This window comes from Puma concolor, chromosome D4 (genome assembly GCF_028749965.1).
Source record: "Puma concolor isolate L17-30 chromosome D4, mPumCon1.1.hap2, whole genome shotgun sequence".
NCBI classification, from domain to species: domain Eukaryota; kingdom Metazoa; phylum Chordata; class Mammalia; order Carnivora; family Felidae; genus Puma; species Puma concolor.
In genome coordinates this window covers 1,224,326-1,242,756 of record NC_141679.1, presented here as the reverse complement: position 1 = coordinate 1,242,756, position 18,431 = coordinate 1,224,326, and the positions used below count along the sequence as shown (strand labels likewise).

At 58.8% G+C, this 18,431-nt stretch overlaps 1 protein-coding gene across 10 annotated transcripts in view; it reads right to left on the bottom strand.

Moving 5' to 3' along the window:
* Window positions 1-18,431, bottom strand: part of WNK2 (WNK lysine deficient protein kinase 2) — a 134,250-nt gene that overhangs the window by 76,166 nt on the left and 39,653 nt on the right. For 9 of the 10 annotated variants that reach the window (XM_086684766.1, XM_086684764.1, XM_086684769.1 and 6 more), the window contains exons 5-11: window positions 16,278-16,435; window positions 14,034-14,122; window positions 11,054-11,273; window positions 6,373-6,655; window positions 2,317-2,519; window positions 484-615; window positions 7-198 (exon numbers count right to left, since the gene is read on the bottom strand). In XM_086684766.1, the coding sequence (XP_086540892.1) occupies window positions 7-198; window positions 484-615; window positions 2,317-2,519; window positions 6,373-6,655; window positions 11,054-11,273; window positions 14,034-14,122; window positions 16,278-16,435 (1,277 nt within the window). The remainder of the gene's footprint in view (window positions 1-6; window positions 199-483; window positions 616-2,316; window positions 2,520-6,372; window positions 6,656-11,053; window positions 11,274-14,033; window positions 14,123-16,277; window positions 16,436-18,431) is intronic. The other variant, XM_086684767.1, reaches the window with a different exon arrangement.

Sequence of the window (18,431 nt, the reverse complement as noted above, 5' to 3'; positions counted from 1 at the left end):
TTTTACCTGAGCAGGCACCTGAGGCAGAGGCTGCAGAGGTGCTGGCGGCATCTGGAGGGGCTTCAGCTGAGCGGGGGCCACCACCTGGGAAGTCGGAGCTAGGTAGGGCGGCAGATGAGGGGGCACCGGCTGGAGGGGGCCCACGGGCGGTGGGGCCAGGACAGGGGGCAAGGGCGCCGGCTGGGCCAGTGGAGGAGGCTGGAGAGAAATGCGGGGGGAGGCTTCTCTTAGATCAGCATCCTGCTGAGCCTCCCCCACCCCAACATGCACACACACACCCAGCCCGGAGCCTGAGACACGCATATCTGAAGGCATCATTCTGTGTAAGCGGGGCTCTTCCAAGTGCTATGGATCTATAAACCCCACTCCCATCTGCACCCCAGGTGCCGGGCAACCACAGAGAAGGAGCAGAGGGGACCCAGGCCAGCAGAGCTCGCTGCACATCCAGGGTGGTGGCTGTGAGCAAGGGCAGCCCACACTCACCTGCTGACCAGCAGGCACAGGCTGGCCCGGGCCCGTCGACACGGGAGCAAAACTTATGGCTGGCTCCGGGAAATGCTGCTGCGGGAGCGGAGGGCGGGCTGGGGGTGGGATGGAGCTCCCCGGCAGTCCAGGCTGCAGAGAGCACCGAGAGCCACTCACCAGCCGCCCTCAGGCCCCCCACCCAGCTCGAGCTCCACAGCCACAGTGACCTGCCACCCACTCCCCATATGCCTCTCACTCTTTTAGGGACTCGCCTGGGCACAGAACTTCGCAGAAGTGAGATGTGGTGGTCCCTAAGCTGAGAACAGCCACTACTCCCAACCAAGGAATGTTCTGGAACTTCAGGTCTATGAGACATTATGCAATCATGAGAAAAGAACACCATAAAGGCTTTGCAGAACCAGGACATTCAGTGGGAGAGAGATATGAATGAGCTTGCTTTTCATCTATGGGACCGTGTGAAACACAGACCCGCAAATACATCACAAGCAGGGTTCGGGAAAGCGAGAACAGATAGTGGGACAGAGCCGGGATCTTCAGTGAGTCGGCCGCCAGAGTCCCCACCGCCAGTGGCAGCACAGAAGACCCAGAGTCCACAGTCTGAGCGCTGGGTGTCTGACACTGTTAAGGAAGAGCTGCTCACTTGCTCATTTTTAGGTATAATGATGCTGTCAGGTTCTGTTTTCAAGAATCCTGATCCTGCAGACATACAGACTGACATCTTTATGGGCAAAACACTCTTCTGGGATTTACTTCAAATACGGAGATGGGAGATGCAGGTGGGGGCCGTGGGGGGCACAGGTTTGGACACAGGAAAGATGTCCGAGGCCGACTCGGAAAGTGCTTTGGTTTTCTGGGTGACAGGAACTGCCAGGCCTCACCACTCACTGTGTCCTTTCACAGTAAATGCTTTACGAAAGCCCTGCAGGGAGGGATGAGCTCCCCTCCGTGTTCACCTGAAGCCACCGTGCAGGAACCGCAGCCATGTGCCCAGGGGGAGCCCTGCACGCAGGATGGGCCACCCAGAGCCAACTGCCACCACTGTAGGTAACAATCGCCTTTCCCTACGTGAGTTTCTGCTGCCGTTTAAAATCCTGCTTCACTTCATCTCATGAAACCAGCAAAGCCACAAACGGGAGCTGGAAACGAGTCCAGGACTCAGCAGACACAAATGCCCTCCAGAGGGACCTTCTGAGCCTGCCCGACGGCCCAGGCCCACAGGACAGGGACCGGCGCTCAGGCAGCAGCAGCTGGACCCTTGGGAAGGGGGCCTAGGGGCCTGACTCTCCCTCTGGACCCCCCTCCGCAGCCCAGCTCTGCAGCTGTGAAGCATGGGGTTCATCCAGGCATAAATCAAATCAAATTGAAGAATAAAGGCCGGCTCGGACCCCCCCCCCCCCAACTGCCACCCCCTCCCCCCGGCTGTTCCCGCTTCACCCATCAGGCTCCGTCTCCGCATCTTACAAGTTACCCTACAGGTTTGTCAACCGGGGCTGAACACGTTCCCCACGATTCTGCCGTCCTCGTGCTTCTAACGTTTAACGGCTGCGTGGTGACCAGTGGAAAGCTACCCGGGGACATGTACGACCCCCTCAGCGGGGCCAGACACGCAAGCGGAACCAACGGTGTCGTTACTAGAAATGACGCCAGCTCCGCCACAGCCGCGAAGCTCTGCGGTCTGGGCTCCGCGCTCCTGTTCTCCCACCCAGTGGGCCTTTCAGCGCACAGCCCCCAACGTCCCAGCAGGGTGGACCTCCCCGGGGCCTGACCACGGGCCAGCGCAGCCTGGGCTGCCCGTGGGGCTCCAGGCCACGGGGGGAGGGGCTGACTCACCACGGCAGGCTGCTGGTAGGGCCCCAGCGAGGGCAGGCTGTACGGCAGGACAGGCCCGTCAGTCGCGCTCACCGGGGGACTGCACACGCACTGAGTCGGGGGCGGGGCCGCGTCCGCCAGCGAGCCCAGCACCGCACTCTGCTGGCTGCTCTGAGAGTCCGAGTACACGGTGGAGCCCTGGCCGCTGTCGAACGTGCTATCCGCTGGGAAGGACAAAGGCACGGCTCAGAGCAGACACCCCCAAACACCACCCCACGCACTCTATACACGGTCTGGGGACCGCGACGGTGCTCAGACACGATGCTCAGCCGGTCCCCTGCACTCTCCCGCAAACCGGGACCTGGCCAGGTTTCTCAGTCACCTGAGCACTTAAGTGCTTATCGTTCTAGACAAATCACTCCAGGACGATGGGGGGCAGGGGCTGGAACCCACCCGGGGATGCCCTGGCGCCCCACCCCAATGCGGTCCAGGGGCCATCTGCCATGGGCACCACGGGTCCCAGGAGGGCACCTGACACCATCCTCTGCAGGAAGTGTGTCCACCCTGGCCACAGACAGGGCCCTCACCTGTTGCCTGGCCCGGCTGGAGAGCGAGAGCTCAGCAAGGGGCCTTAGGAGGCTGACAGAAGCTAGGAGAGGCTAGAAACTAGGGTCCTGTGGCAGAAGCGACGCTCATCCATATTTTACGGGGTGGGGACTCTGACCACCTTCACCACCACGACAAAGAGCACAAAGCAGGAAAAGCTGAGTCCAAGCCCAGCCCTCACATCACGGGCCCACCCATAACCCAGCTGGAAAACGGGGCAGGCGAGGCCCCACCCCGCAGAGAGGCCGAGAGGGGGTGGCTCCCCGCACCAGTGCCACAGCGGAGGGAGCCACCCACACACCAGGCACAGACAGGCCCCGTGGCCACGGGCTCGCCTCCCCGAATCACAGTGGGGACGACAGGCCGCCTGCATGGCCAGGCCACTGAACGGTGAAGACAAAATCCTGCTTGAAATGGCACCTTCTGCTTCCTGCTTCCAGACTCCAGAATGTACACGGACACTGTGGCTTCCCACCCGCAGCACCAAGCACGTCGACAGGGCGCCTCGGAGAGCCAGCATTGTGTCCATTTGTAATTTAAGCGAATGGAGTAAAAGGGAATCCTGCTGGTTTTACATCAAAGTCATTTTTTCCCAGGGGCTCATCAGGGCCCGCTCTAACCTGGGAGGACACGAGAGCCCCAAGGTCTATAACTGCACAGAACCCATTAGACACGTGGTGACTTTCAGTGAGCAGTTGGTGGTCATTTCCTCCTGCACACAGAGACAGAGATGCGGACACATACAGAGACACATGCAGACAAACCTAGAGACAGAGACAGACACACAGAGACGTAAAGAGACACATGCAGAGAGAGACACAGAGGACAAAGACATACAAAGAGACACACGCAGAAAGACCTACAGAGACAGACCCACACAGAGACATGCAGTGAGACACAGAGACACAGAGAGACACGCAGAAACAGACACACAGAGACACAGAGACAGAGCAATAGAGACAGACACACACAAGACAGAAACACAGAAACACACAGTGTGTGCACAAGAAAAAGAGTATGTACAGACTTGGCAAATTTCATATAAACCAACTTTAACCATATATGCAACATTTTACTTTCTTAAGCAGAATGTGTTTAATACCCAAACTATGGAGAGACCCCAAATACCCACTGCAAATGAATGGATAAGATACGATATATATATGCATATATACATATATGTATATATATGTGTGTATGTATATATGTGTGTGTGTGTGTGTATATATATATATATATATATATATATATATATATATATATATAACGGAATATTACTCAGCCATCAAAAAGAATGAAATCTTATCATTTGTAATGATGGAGTGAAAATGTATCATGCTAAGTGAAATAAGTCAGATTTCACACATATGTGGAATTTAAGAAACAAAACAGATAAACATACAGGAAAGGAGGGAAAGAGAAGAGAGCGAAACAAACCACAAAAGACTCTTGATGATAGAGAACAAACTGAGGGCTGACAGAGGGAGGTGGGTGGGGGATGGGCTGGATGGGGTATGGGGACTAAGGAGGGCACCTGTGATGAACACTGGGTGTTGTATGTACGTGATGAATCACTGAATTCTAATCCTAAAAAAAATAAAGGGAATGTGTTATTTCTAGAATTAAAAATTTAGGGACACCTGGGTGGCTCAGTTGGTTAAGCGTCTAACTCTTGATTTGGGCTCACATCGTGATCTCATGGTTCAGGGGTTCGAGCTCTGAGCTGGGCTCTGTGCTGACAGTGTGGAAGCCTGCTGGAGATTCTCTCTCCCTCTCTCTCTGCCCCTCCCCTGCTCACATCCTCTCTCACTCTCTCTCTCTCAAAATAAATAAGTAAACTTAAAAAAAAATCTTTTAAACCTACTGACAAAGCGCCTTCTTGCAGCCACTGGGTGCTGGCCCACACCTTCTCAATGAACTTGATCTGGGCTCAGATGGGCAGCTTGTGGTGGAGAACCCCACAGCATGATACCTGCTGTACCTTCTGACATGCATGCATCTGCCCACCCACCTTGCTACTTAAGATCAGGTCCCTTTTTCAGTGATGTGTGTGCAGCCCGGACCCCGTCATCTCACCTTCGCAAAGCACACGGCTTTTGTGTGTGCGAGTATGCTCAGTACGTTGCGGACACCCATGTGTGTGGGTTCTGCTGCAAGCACACGTGTGCATATATGCACATACGTGTGGGTGCACGTGAATGATTCTATGCACACATTATCTCTGGAAGTTACCATTAAGAGACAGGCAACACCAGTGGCCTCCAAGGAGGAAGAGTAACTGACCTCTGCTGCACACCCCCTGGTACTGTCTGAATTTTACACGACGTGACCACGTTATCTGCTTTACAGAACTTACAATGAACGCACAGAACCGCCCTGGATCGACAGGGAGACCGTGTCTGCAGACAGAACCCCCACCCATGCTGAGCCACCGTGCGATCCGTGTCTGCACAGCAGGTCGAGTCTGTGCAGGGACAGCTGACCCCGGCAGACTGCGTTCCAGGTCCGGGTGTCTCTCCTGCCTAGAAACTGTTCAAACAGCCAGGTGTTTGGTGTGTGAAGTGTGCCCGATACAGAGAGCCTTTTCCCATGCAAAGTTTATGCCCGTTGATTAACCGCTGGCTTATCAAAAAGTGGGATGAGGACGCAGTGCCCGTCTTCTCCAGAGCACGCCAGCGGGTCGGGAGGAAGCCAGAGGCAAGCACGCTAAGCAGCAGCTAGCTACTGGTTTGAATTTAAGTAGCCTACTTCGAAGAACGTCACTATTGTTTTAACAATAAATGACGTGCTCCTATTAAATCAATCGAGCAGGAGGTTTTGACCTCTCCACACGAACAGCCTAAAAACGTGGCCCAGGTAGGCTACAGTCATATCCGCACTTATTCACAGAATGGGCGGAAGATGCCACGTCCTCAACCCTCAGCCCACAGCTGGATTTTTAGGCTACTAACAGCAAAGGCAGGCCGTTCTTCTGCCCAGACTTGCAGGGGACCCTCTGTTCCCTCTCCCAGTCATCCGGGACTCAGCGTGATTCCCAACAAGCCATCAGTGATACCCTGGGAAACAGGGTTAAGGTGCCAAAGGTCGGGCACTAGAAGGGAGATAACCTCAGGGACATGTAATCCTGGCAGCAAAGGTCACGGCTGAGAGCGCCAGGACCACGGGAGACTGCAGCCGTTCTCGGCCCCAGGGCAGTGGTGTCCGGCGGGGATGTCCCCACCAGGCCCCGCGGCCAGGACTGGCCTCCACATAGAAGCAGTAGCTGGATGAGCCACTCCCTCCTACTGGCTTGGGGCACGGGAGGTTCTGGATCACTCTGCACATTTGTCCCCGCCTGTCCCAAGACACTAGGCTTCCACGAGCCAAAGACACCCCAGTGCCCCCCGGCCCCAGGGAGAGCGCTCGCCCGCACCTGCGGTCCACACCTGAGGCGCGGGCTGGGGGCGCGGGCGCGGGGAGGACGGCACTCACAGGCCAGGGAGGTGGCGCTGGCCGGCAGCGCGGCAGGCAGGAGGTGCTGGTCTGCCTCGGGTTCCTCGGGCTCCGGCGGCCCAGCCTTTGCGTGGTAGGTCACCTGGACCTGCAGGGGTGCGGGCGGGCCCCTGGCCTTGTCGGGGCTGCCTGGGTCCCGCTGCTCCAGGGGCTGCAGCGCCGGCCAGATCCTCTCTCGCCGCCACTGGATCAATGCTACTCGGTCGCGGATGGACTTGGCCACAATCTTCACGTCGCTCTCGTGGAAGAATCCCGACTCGATCTGCAAAGGGCGGTGCCACACCATTACTAGTCACCTCCCATTCACAGGATTTCTGCAGAAGCCCCTCTCAGGCCCCACCCTATCTCTCACCCGCCTGTCTGCAAAAAGCACGACCCTCTGGACCTGCACAGTGCCGCTCCTGGGACAGCGAGGCTGCAGCAGGTGCGTGTGCCCGTGGGATGAGTGCAGGGAGGGGAGGGACCCTAAGCTGCCTCTGGCCGGACAGCTCTCCAAAAAAAACGCACAAAGGGAAGGGGGTGCACCGTGTAACTTGAGACAAGGGGGAACGGGGGCACCCATGCCCGGAAAACTCTGAACCCAGGAGAGCATTTGTGAAGGAGCCCCGGATCTCTGGGAAAAGTCACAGCTCTCCCAGAGGACACCAAGGGCAAAACCACGAAGCAACGGAGACCCATCTCTGCCCCATCACCGTGGGAGCCTCGTGTGGAAAGGGAGAAAGCCAGAGCACAGAACTTTTGGCACCTATCAGGAGACAAGCGAACTCACGGCTTTCAACATACAGCAGACATACGTGTGCATAGATGCACACATGAGTGTGTGTGCAGGCGCACAGAACACCAGCTGGGCCCGGGGCGGTGCCCGGAGTCTGGCCAGTGTGAGAGCTGAGCTCCCCACGGAACAGTGGTTTCAGGCAAGAGAAGGAGGAGGGGCCTAGACACCTCACTGTGCCTGAAAGCAAGCCACTCTCAGAGAACGAGGAACGAAGGATGCGTGGGAGGACGCGGGCCGGCACCCAGCACCTCCACGGTCCAAAGGCACACGTGCTGGGCATCAAAACACACAGTGACGCCGTGATGGCCTGAGGAGCACATCCACCAATGCACGTGGCGGGGAGCGCAAGTGACCTGTGGTGGCAGGAGTGACAGGTGTCACTGCTGGTATGAGGTTACACAGGACACCACATGTGTGGTCTCTGTCCGCCCCTCCACACCCTCCCGTGGATCTCGGGCTCACGGGAAGCCATGTCACGAGTGGCCTATGGAACAACCCACCGGCTGGAAACAGTGGCCTGCCAGCAGCCAGGTGAGTGACACAGACGCCGAAAGACCCTTGGCCCCGGTCAGCCCTGGATGATGCCCTGGCCACATGGCGTGGAGGACCCAGAGCCAGAGGGACCCCTAAGCTGCCCAGATCCCTGACCGCAGGGACAGTGTGAGACCACACACGTGTACAGTGCTGCATCTGGGGTAAAGTACTATGTGGCATGGGTAACTCACCAACAAAACCGTGAGTCCACGGAGACGCAAATAAATGGAGAGGACACAGTCACGAGGTACACCCACCCATCATTTGATAGGAGACCGCTGGCAGACGCCCCTCAACCACGCGATCAAAGGGCGCGTGCTCAGTGGGCTGGCCCTGGTGGGGACACTGCCTCACGCCAAGCACTCCCACAGACACACTGACATGACCGCAAGGGAGCCACGCAAGGTGGTCACCGGATGTATCCTTCGTGGCAAGACAACTAAAGACAGACAACAGGGGACCCTGAACAGGCCTGAGTGGCTCTCCCAGTTCTGACGGCTGGGGTGGCCAAGTAGAACGGTGGAAAAGAGACACGGGCGTATTTGGGGTGACGGGGCATCAGGTCTGGACACCATGTCAAATGGTTCTCTTTGGTACGTTTGCAACTTTTCTGTAAGTGTGGGACTGATAACTTCACAATCTCATCTCAGAAAACAACCCCGCTGGACAGAGCAAACCATGTCAAAATCCCACAGACATCTCGCCAGCCAGCCTCCCGCCAGACCGGGGCCCCGGGCGGCAGGGTGAGTGGTGGCACTCGGCCAGGGTTCTCGAGAGGGGCTGGGGCTGAGGTCAGTGCCGCCCACTCACCTGCCAGCCCACCACGGGGCCGCCCTGGCCAGAGGCCACCGAAAGAAGGCGCCCCGCGGACACACCTGCCTGCTGCTTCTGTTTTCTGCCCATGGCCCAGTTTTCCTTCCATCTCTGTCCTCACGGTCACCCCCTGGCGATCCTCTCTCAGGTGTTTCTTCTATTTTTTCCCGGATGGGGAAAATTTAGCCCCATTCTTTACCACAATGAAATGTCGACTGCACCAAGGCCGTGAAGGCAGAGGAGGGGGTGCACAGACACGGGGAGCCTGGGCCAGGCTGCGAGCCCCTTCTCCGGGAGTCCTCACAAGGGATCACTTCCAGGACAAAGCCAGCCCAGGGGACGGGCCCTTCTCACCCCCGGTGATCTCGATCTCGTCCCCTGTGCCCCGTGAGCCACCTGCTAGAGGTGGCTGGTTTCAGACCGTGATATGGGCGCTGGCATTGCAAAGAAGTAGGTGTGTTCAATTACAGCTGTTGGTATGTGGCCACCCAGGGCAGCCGGGGGCGGTGAGCCCTGAAACGCTGCCCCACTGGGGCTCCTGACGTCAGATCTGGTGTTTTACGGTGGGCCTTCGGGAAGGTCCCGGCCAGGAGCCGAAGCCGCAGGCAGACCCCGCCCTGGAAACGCAGCCACTTTCAGCTCGACACTGGCAGCTCCCGAGGCACCAGCTCGTCCTGCTCCCGGAGTGGAGTGGGCATGCATCATTCCATCATCTTTAACTGAACACAGCAATGCGCAGTCTGCGAGAATGTCCTGCTGCTTGTGGGACGCTCCTCAGAAAAAGCGTGGGGCCCTAGGGTCTCCACCGGGAACGCGCGGACGCTGCCCAGAAAGTCCAGCCAAGGGCCAGGGGCTCGCATGGGCCGGAGACAGAGGAGGCCGGGCATCTCTGTGTTGAGGCAGAGAAGGGAGAAGTCGCTCACGAGGGTGGGTGTTCCCAAAAAGGCCTCAGGCCGAGTGTGGCCACCACCCCGTCCTACAACTGAAGAGCTGGAGGAGGCACCTGGTCCAACTGTGGCAGACGACATCACGTGGAATCCATCTGTGCCGTGGTCGGTCGTCCTCGTGCATTGCTGTGGCCCTTGACCTGCGTGGGGCTCCCGCCGGAATCCATCCTGGGCAGGGAGGCTCCCGGGTGTGTGGAGCAGGTGCCACCAGGCTCACAGGGAGGCAGACAGCTGCCTGCCCCCAGGCCTCCGGAGGTGCCCACACCGGCCTGACCTGGCCGGCCCTGACAGACACACCCCTCACGGCAGCCCCAGGGACCCGCATCATCTCCAGCAGGGCCACCCCTGGCCACAGCCTACCTCCTGGCCAGGTCCCTCTCCCTGTGGGCCCCCAGGACATGTGGCACTGGACCCTCAACTCCTGGGCCACCGGCCTGCACATCACCCAGCTCATCAATGCTTGTGCTTTAAACTTTGGAAGGTGGGAGGGGACCGCGGCGCTGTAGGTCAAGAAGGAACAAGGGTCCTGAAGTCAGGGCACTGACGTGCCCACTAACTGCAAGTCGGTACCTAGCGATCCGACATCCGCTCGGGCGTGTGAGCCACACAGCCCCGTTCGATCTACTCACAGCAGTGCTGCCCCGTTTCTGGGACCAGGGATGTGACCGGCAGCTGGGGAGGTGAGGGTGGTCCCGTCCTGGGCTCCGGGCCATCAGCAGGATGTCACGCTCACCGTACGTGTGGGAAGCAGCAGAGGACCAGCCACCACCCAGGGCGCGGTGCAGCAACCGTTCTGCTACCACTGCCCCGATGCACCCACAAGACCACGGACTCCTCACGTGCTGTGTTCACAGGCGCCCTACGCGCACAAAGCCGAGCCACAGCCCGTGGCCCACATCTTACACGGCACAGCCAGCCTCAGTTTCCTCCTCCGAGCAGGGGCTCGAGGAATGACGTGGCCTCCCAGCCCACCCTCCAGAGCCACAGTCCACTTCCGCCTCCTTAAAACCCACCCAGGGCCAGGGAGTCTAGAGAACCCACGAGCTGTACCCTGGGAGGCACTACGATTTTGCCAGGCGTGCTAGATGCAGGAAAAGAGGGCGTGCGCTTCTGTGCCGACGAGAGGCACGGCCTAGCGCTGCCTCCCCTGCGGCGAGCACGCAGATTTTCACTCAAGCTCACTTTCTACAGCAAAAATCAGCAGCTCCTTTCTCACACACACCTCTTCTGCAGCATTGCAGCGGGACACAGTGCCCTCAGCAACAAAGGGACAATCAAACCAAAGCCACATTCACACAAAAGCAGCAAAACCCTGGTCAAAACCCGGGCCCTTCCCGATCCACCCAAGCCCCCAGTCCCTCCCTGCACGGCTCCACGGGACCCCTCACCACCACCCCACGGGACCCCTCACGACCCCACTGGACCCCTCGCCGTGCTGCCTTGGAGCCCCCAGTCCCCCGCTGCACGCTCGCCATAGGGCCGCACCCCTGCTCTGACCTCGCCCTGATCTTTGGAAACCACACGCTTTCGCGCAATACCCCGCATCTACCGGGACCCACCACCCGCCCTCCGCAAGCGAGCGTCACGGTACCATCTCCTGCGCCACGCCATCCGGCGTCTCCTTCTCCAGGTCAAAGGTGAACTCTATGGCCCCGTTGTCCTTGGGCTTGCCCTTCAGTTTCTTGGGGTCCTCAACCCAGAGCCGCAGGGCGATGGTAGACTTCCTGCCGTGGTCCTCCTCTGCCAGCTCCACCCTCACTCCCGTGTCCTCTGCGAAGAAGGCGTGGCTCAGCAGGTCCTTGATCTCGTACCTGAGGAGGGGCGGTCGACGGGCAAGGTGAGGGCAGGCCTGCTGGCAAGGCACGAGACAAAGCGCCAGGGCCCTGACCCACCCCGCTCCTTCCAGAAGGTTCTCCGACTATACTATCCAATGGGCAGGCTCTGTCCTCAAGGGCAGCACGCAATAGTTTATTCCCAGGGAAGCAGAGAAGATTACACCTGAACGCAGCTCACTGCAGAGCATTCACAGCTTCTTTTTTCTCTCATTATGAAAAGTGAACACCCCTATCAAGAGAGACTCAGAAGTGAACAGTTTCTAGACCGGGCTCTGCACTGCGCAGATAGGCCTGTGGAAGCGCTGGTGAGCCCCCAGGTGCCACGGAGACTCGTGGCTCCAGGTGAGGCTGAACCTGTTGGAGGGGGGGCAGTCCAGGCTCCCAGAAGCAGCGAGTGCTCAGGGGCCTTCCAGAGTTCCTCGGGATGGGGGTGGGTCAGCTGCTGGGCAACGTCATGGCAACCTCTCCCCATCCCTCAACACTGAGTTCCCTTCTTCCCAGGGTCCTGTCTGTTCCAGCGGCCCCTCCCTGATTACTGCACAGGGCATCTCATCCAATGGACAGGCGGAGCCCACACCCCATGCACGGTCACCACACAGGAAAAGGGGAGCAGAGGTCAGGGCCCCTGCCAGTCCCGGTCTGGAAGGTGGTCTTGCAGGGTCTGCTCTGAGAATTCTTTGCTTCTAGGTGGTTGTTTCTATACCTCTCTAATACGACTTACATTTCACAACTTTTTACTGTTTTTCTTAAAAAATAAAATGTGATAACCTGCAGGGAGCAGGAGAGAAAGCCCAAGGATCAGAGAAGGACGCCTGAGAGACGGTGGCAACAGATATCAAGGGTGAGGACAGTGACAGGGTGGCCATGTGCTATGTGCACAGGGGTGGGGAGGGCACACAAGGGGGCAAGGAAGAGTGCGGGGGGGAGGAGGGGGAGGGATGGGGGGATGGGCAGGGGTAATTGAAGATTGGAGGAGGGGAGGAAAAGGAGGGAAGGAGGAAAGGGGGAAGAGGAAGGGGAGGAGGGAGGAGAGGAAGATGAAGGTAGGAGGAGGGAGAGAGGAAAGGGAGAGAAGGGAGGGGAGGAGAAAGGGGAAGACAGGAAGGAAAAGGAGGGAGGGAGAAAAGGGGAAGAAGGAGGGGAGGAGAAGGGGGAGGAGGAAAGGGAAAAGGAGGGGTAAAGAAAGGGGAGGAGGGAGGGGAAGAAGGAGGGGAGGAGGGAAGGGAAGAGGATATAGGTAGGAGGAGGAAGAGAGGAAAGGGGGAGGAGGGAGGAGAGGAGAAGGGGGGAGGGGAGGGAAGAAGAGGGAGGGAAGAAAAGGGGAAGAAGGAGGGGAAGAAGGAGGGGAGGAGGCAGGGGAGGAGGGAGGGCAGGAGGGAGGAAAGGGGGAAGAGGGAGGGGAGGAGGGAGGAAAGGGGGAAGAGGGAGGGGAGGAGAATGGGGAGGGAGGGGAGGAGGAAGAGAGGGGGGAGGGAGGGGAGGAGGGAGGGGAGGAGAAGGGGGGAGGGAAGAAGAGGGAGGGAAGAAAAGGGGAAGAAGGAGGGGAGGAGAATGTAGGTAGGAGGAGGGAGAGAGGCAAGGGGGAAGAGGGAGGGGAAGAGGGAGGGGAAGAGGAAGAGGAAGAGGAAGAGGGGAGGAGGGAGAGAGGAGAGGAGGGAGAGAAGAAAGGGGGAAGAGGAAGGGGAAGAGGGAGGGGAGGAGGGAGAGAGGAGGATGGAGAGGGGAGGATGGAGAGGGGAGGGGGGAGAGGAGAGGAGGGAGAGAAGAAAGGGGGAAGAGGAAGGGGAGGAGGGAGAGAGGAAAGGGGGAAGAGGAAGGGGAGGAGGGAGAGAGGAGAGGAGGGAGAGAAGAAATGGGGAAGAGGAAGGGGAAGAGGGAGGGGAGGAGGGAGAGGGGAGGATGGAGGGGAGGAGGGAGGAAAGGGGGGAGAGGGAAGGGAGGAGAATGGGGAGGGAGGGGAGGAGGAAGAGAGGGGGGAGGGAGGGGAGGAGGGAGAGAGGAAAGGGGGAGGAGGGAGGGGAGAGGAGAGGAGGGAGGGAAGAGGAAGGGGAAGAGGGAGGGGAGGAGGGAGAGAGGAAAGGGGGAAGAGGAAGGGGAGGAGGGAGAGAGGAGAGGAGGGAGAGAAGAAAGGGGGAAGAGGAAGGGGAAGAGGGAGGGGAGGAGGGAGAGGGGAGGATGGAGAGGGGAGGGGGGAGAGGAGAGGAGGGAGAGAAGAAAGGGGGAAGAGAAAGGGGGAAGAGGAAGGGGAGGAGGGAGAGAGGGGAGGAGGGAGGGGAGGAGAATGTAGGTAGGAGGAGGGAGAGAGGCAAGGGGGAAGAGGGAGGGGAGGAGGGAAAGAGAGGGGAGGAGGCCCTGGCTGACCAGCTGAAGAGGCGGGGGCTGGTTCGGGGGCAGCTCAGGGCTTCGGGCCGAAACTCGGGTGCACGGAACTCGCAGTCTGCAGGTGGTTGGAAGGGAGGCTGAGGGCACGGCAGAGGGGGGCCCTGCTCAGGCTAGGTGGGTGAGAAGCAGCTAGCAAGGGAGGGAGGCTCCAGGATGGCCCCCAAAGCCGGGGAGCGAGCTCCAGGCAGCCGAGGAGGGGCCAAGGCTGTCCCCCTGCCTGCCCGGAGGCCTCGCTGGCCCAGGGACGCCGTGGCCTGACGCAGCCAGCCTGCCTGCCTACCACCCGTGCGCGAGGGCCAGCTGGGGTGATTTCCGCAGGAAGAGCACGCAGACCCAGAGCCTCCCGGGACTCACCTTTCCTCCTTGTTTTTGCAGATGCATTCCCCGATGATCTCCTTGATTTCAGGATCATGCACTTTCTCAAAGCTGGCAGGCTTGATGCCCTGTTAAGACAAGATGAGTGGAGTCACCGACAGGACCTGCCTCCTGCTCAGCTGGCACTAACCCCGAAGGGGAGGAGGCAGGAGGCGCACCAGCTTGCTGGGGGCTCAGCTCATCCCGAGTCCCCGGCGAAGTGCTGTCAGGAGCAGCAGAGTCTGAGAAAGAGCCCAACCCAGCCCCCGCCTGATGGGAGCACCCGCCCCCCAGTGTGGATGAGGCGGCCGGGCAGAGGGGCCACCTTCCACACCACACCCTCCCGGGAGGGTACTGAGGGCACTGTGTGGTCACTGCTGCTGGCTAAGGGCACCAGACATCTGCCCGACCGTGGCCACAATCAGGGCTGACTTCCCCAGGCCTGGTGGCTCAGGGTTTAGTGTCGGTGCCGGGCGGTTCTGCACCAAGGGCCCAGCGGGTGCCAGCGATGGCCATGGCATGGGGGCACAGGACCCCAAAGCGCACACCCTGAGGCCAGAGGATCCAGGAGAAGCAGGGGATGGACTGCAGGGTTCACGTGCAGCTGCTGGGGGCAGGGGCTTGGGGGAGGGTTTTTAAACACACTGAGGAGCCTCACCCATCACATTCCTCAACGAGACTCTGCCTCCCCAGTCCTCATCTTGGCTTTTTTGTTTTTAAACACAGAGAACATGATGCCTATGTTTTCCCACGGAGAGAGGGGGCGGGACGGTGGGGAGGGGTGGCCTCCAGCCCAGAGGTGGACCCAAGAGTGCAGGACCCCTGGCGGCTCCCGCCACCAGGTGGGGCCCTGCTGTGCCCAACAAACCCCTGACCCTCAGGCCCCAGGCCCATAACCCATGGGAATCGTGTGTGTCCAACATGCAGGAGGGTCTGTGCAGCAACAGAGTGGGACACGGGGCTCTGGCACGGCCGAGAACTTCCTGGTGGAGGTGAGGACCCCATGCTGTCCCACTGAGGCCAACAGAAAGAAGAGTCTAATTACAACAGGAGGAAGGGCCAAGGTCCCTATGGGAGGCAGGTGGGCTGAGAAACACAACTACAGGTAAACACACGTGTAAGCTGTCATCCACCTCTGCAGGGCTGAGGCCCCCAAAGCAGGTGAAGAACGTGCCAGAACGGCTGCCATTTTGAAAGGGCTCGTGTCCCCAAGCTCAGACGTATGGGCTCGGGCAGCTGGCAGCAGGGACACGGCATGCCTGAGAGACCTGGGGTCGGGGGCAGATGCTGGATGCTGGAACAGCGACAGGAGCTCTGGCCTGCGTCCCTGGCCTGCGAGGGACCAGGGTGGCCGTGGAGCACACCAGCAGGAATCAGTCCTGTCTCCCCCAGCCCAGCAGACAGACCACAGCAGCATCCACGTGCGCAACCAGAAGCCAGAGTTGGTGGACTGCTCCCCGCGCACCCCTGCAAGCTTGGCAATGAGGCCCTAACCCCCTGGGGTGTCCCCTGCCCCATGGAGGACCACTGCCCACGAGCACAAGCCTGCCTTCTCCTGCCAGCACCGCCAAGGCACTGCACGCCCACCTATGCGTCTCTGCCGACCCAGCCGGATCCTGGGTGCGTACCCACCCCCAACACCCTCAGCAGCACACAGTAGGGGCTCAAAACAAGTGACCGATAACTCAGAATTAAGACTGAAGGAGAGAAATGAGCCGTGACCTGTCAGGAGCTCAGAGTGGAGGGCAGGGAGAGGACAGGTGCCCTGGGGTGCTGGGGACCACACTCCTCGCCTGTCTGCAGAAGCGAGGGGTGCACCAGGCAGGGCAAGGCAACCAGGACTCGGGGGTCATGGGGCCTGGTGCCCAGAAAAGCCACGACCTCACAGGGCATGACGGCCATCAAGGAAGGACAGGGTGATCCGTCCACACAGCTGAAGCCACCAGATCACAGCTGACAACCGCGTGGGCACAGACCAGACACCAAGAAAGCCAACAGGCCCAGGGGATGGCGGCCCAGACAAGGCTCTGGGGGCAGGTGCTTCCTGAAGAAGCCCCGAAGGTGCTACAGCCTCCAGTCACACATGAGGCCCATGTGTCTCCACCGCCAGCTCAGAGGTCTGCACGGCCACCCCGCCAAGCTAGACAGCCTCAGTTTCCTCTCTATGACAGCGTCCTTCCCCTCCTCACAGGGTACAGAGAGGGTCTCACAAAGCAGGCCCACCACGATGGCCCGCGGACTCACACAGGTGACCTTCCGGTAGATCTGGGCTGCATTCTGGCACTCGGAGTAGGGGTACTCTGAGGTGGCCATCTCCAGCATGCACATCCCGAAGGCATAGACGTCCACGGACTCGTCGTAATGCTCCTCGTACATCTCGGGCGCCATGAACTCTGGGGTGCCTGCGTCCAGGAGCAACAGAACCAGGGTCAGCAGCTAGTGGGCCCAAGGCCCCCCACACCCCCCATCCGCACACTGTGCCACTAGCCCTGGAACCTGAGATTCAGCCAGGAGTGCTCTGCAGATGGTTCCCCGCAATTCCCCCAGAACCCCCCTGGTTCCGGAGCACATGAGCCCACGGCACTGGTGGAGCCCACACAGCTAGGAGCCCACCACTTCCCGGGGCCCCGTCTGTGCCTGAAACCCTGCAGAGGTCACTCGCTGAGGAGCACACCGCTCCTGGCCGCGGGCCGGATAACCCAGGGCCTACAGAAACTCAGGGTCCCCGCATTGCTACCTAAACTGCAAACACAGGCACACTACACGGCAAAGTGTCAGAAAGCTCAGACGGGGAGCGTCTACGCTGACGGTGTCAGCCACGCGCCCGTGGGGGCTCGGGTGGGAAAGGCGCGTGTGTCCCAAACACAGGAGGCTTTAAAATGACACTTATCACCCTGAACGTTTCAACAGACTGAGTGAAATAAACAAAATATTCAGTTATGCAGCTATGCACACACGACCTCCTCTCCACAAACCAACAAGCAAAGACCAAGAGGACACGTCAGGGCAGTGGGGTCTGGCTGACGTCCTTTGGTTACACTGATCTGGGTTTTGTTATTTTTCTATAACAAACTTCTTTAAAAATCACAAAATCCTGGGGCACCTGCTGGCTCAGTCGGTTGAGCATCCGACTCTTGATTTCAGCTCAGGTCATGATCCCAGGGTCATGGGAGTCGAGCCCTGAGTCGGGCTCCGCACTGAGCCCGCAGCCTGCTTGAGATCTTCTCTACCTCTCCCTCTGCCCCTCCCCCACTCATGCTCTCTGTGTCTCTAAAATACAATTTCAGAAAAATTTTAAAATCACAAAATCCTTGGGGCATCTGTGTGGCTCAGTCAGTTAAGCCACACAGATGGCTTGGTAATCGGCTCAGGTCATGATCTTGAGGTTCGTGAGATTGAGCCCCACGTTGGGCTCGGTGCTGAGAGTGCAGAGCCTGCTTGGGATTCTCTCTCTCCCCCTCCCTCTCTCCCCCTCCCCCGCTCCATCTCTCTCAAAATAAATAAACTTTTAAAAAAAGTTACAAATCACAAACTCGTCTTGTAAAATAGGTCCAACTGAGTACCCAGCCGAACACAAAGCAAAGGGGAGCACTGAACATCAACCTCGATGAGGCTTCCACACCTCTTCAACTGCCTTGACCTCGACATTTTCAAAATGTTCTAGTTTCTTTAAAAAGCAGCCGCAGGGGCGCCTAGGTGGCGCAGTCAGCTAAAGCGTCCGACTTCAGCCAGGTCATGATCTCGCGGTCCGTGAGTTTGAGCCCCGCGTCGGCTCTGGGCTGATGGCTCAGAGCCTGGAGCCTGTTTCCGATTCTGTATCTCCCTCTCTCTCTGCCCCTCCCCCGTTCATGCTCTGTCTCTCTCTGTCCCAAAAATAAATAAACGTTGAAAAAAAAAAAATTAAAAAAAAAAAAAAAAGCAGCCGCAGAACAGCACACGTGGGGTCATCAATTGTCTTCGTGGCCATCTCTGGGATACAGACAGATAGGTTACCCAAAAGTTTAACTTTTTCTCGTTAATGCGAATTTCGATTTACATATGTTCAACGAAAAAGTTAACCTTTTGGGTAAGAAACGGCAAAAGCAGGAACTATCTGCAGGTCTACGTGTATAAGAACACATGTGAAGAATTCTCAGAGGTTCCAGATCAGAAATAATGGGAACAGGGTGGACAGAGAAGTCAGAGGGAACTTTTACTAGGAATACTTTCTTCTTTTTGAGGCACATGACTGACTGGAGGAAATGTTTGCACTTGGCCGTGCATGTGTACCAGGGAAGAGGGAAGGCAGTCCAGGGCTCCGGCAGGAAGCTGGGAGCATAGCCACCCCAAGGCCCCACACGAGCCCCGCGGTGGCCCGGTCTCTCCTGAGGCCCCCGCAACCAGGAATGCAGCTCCGAA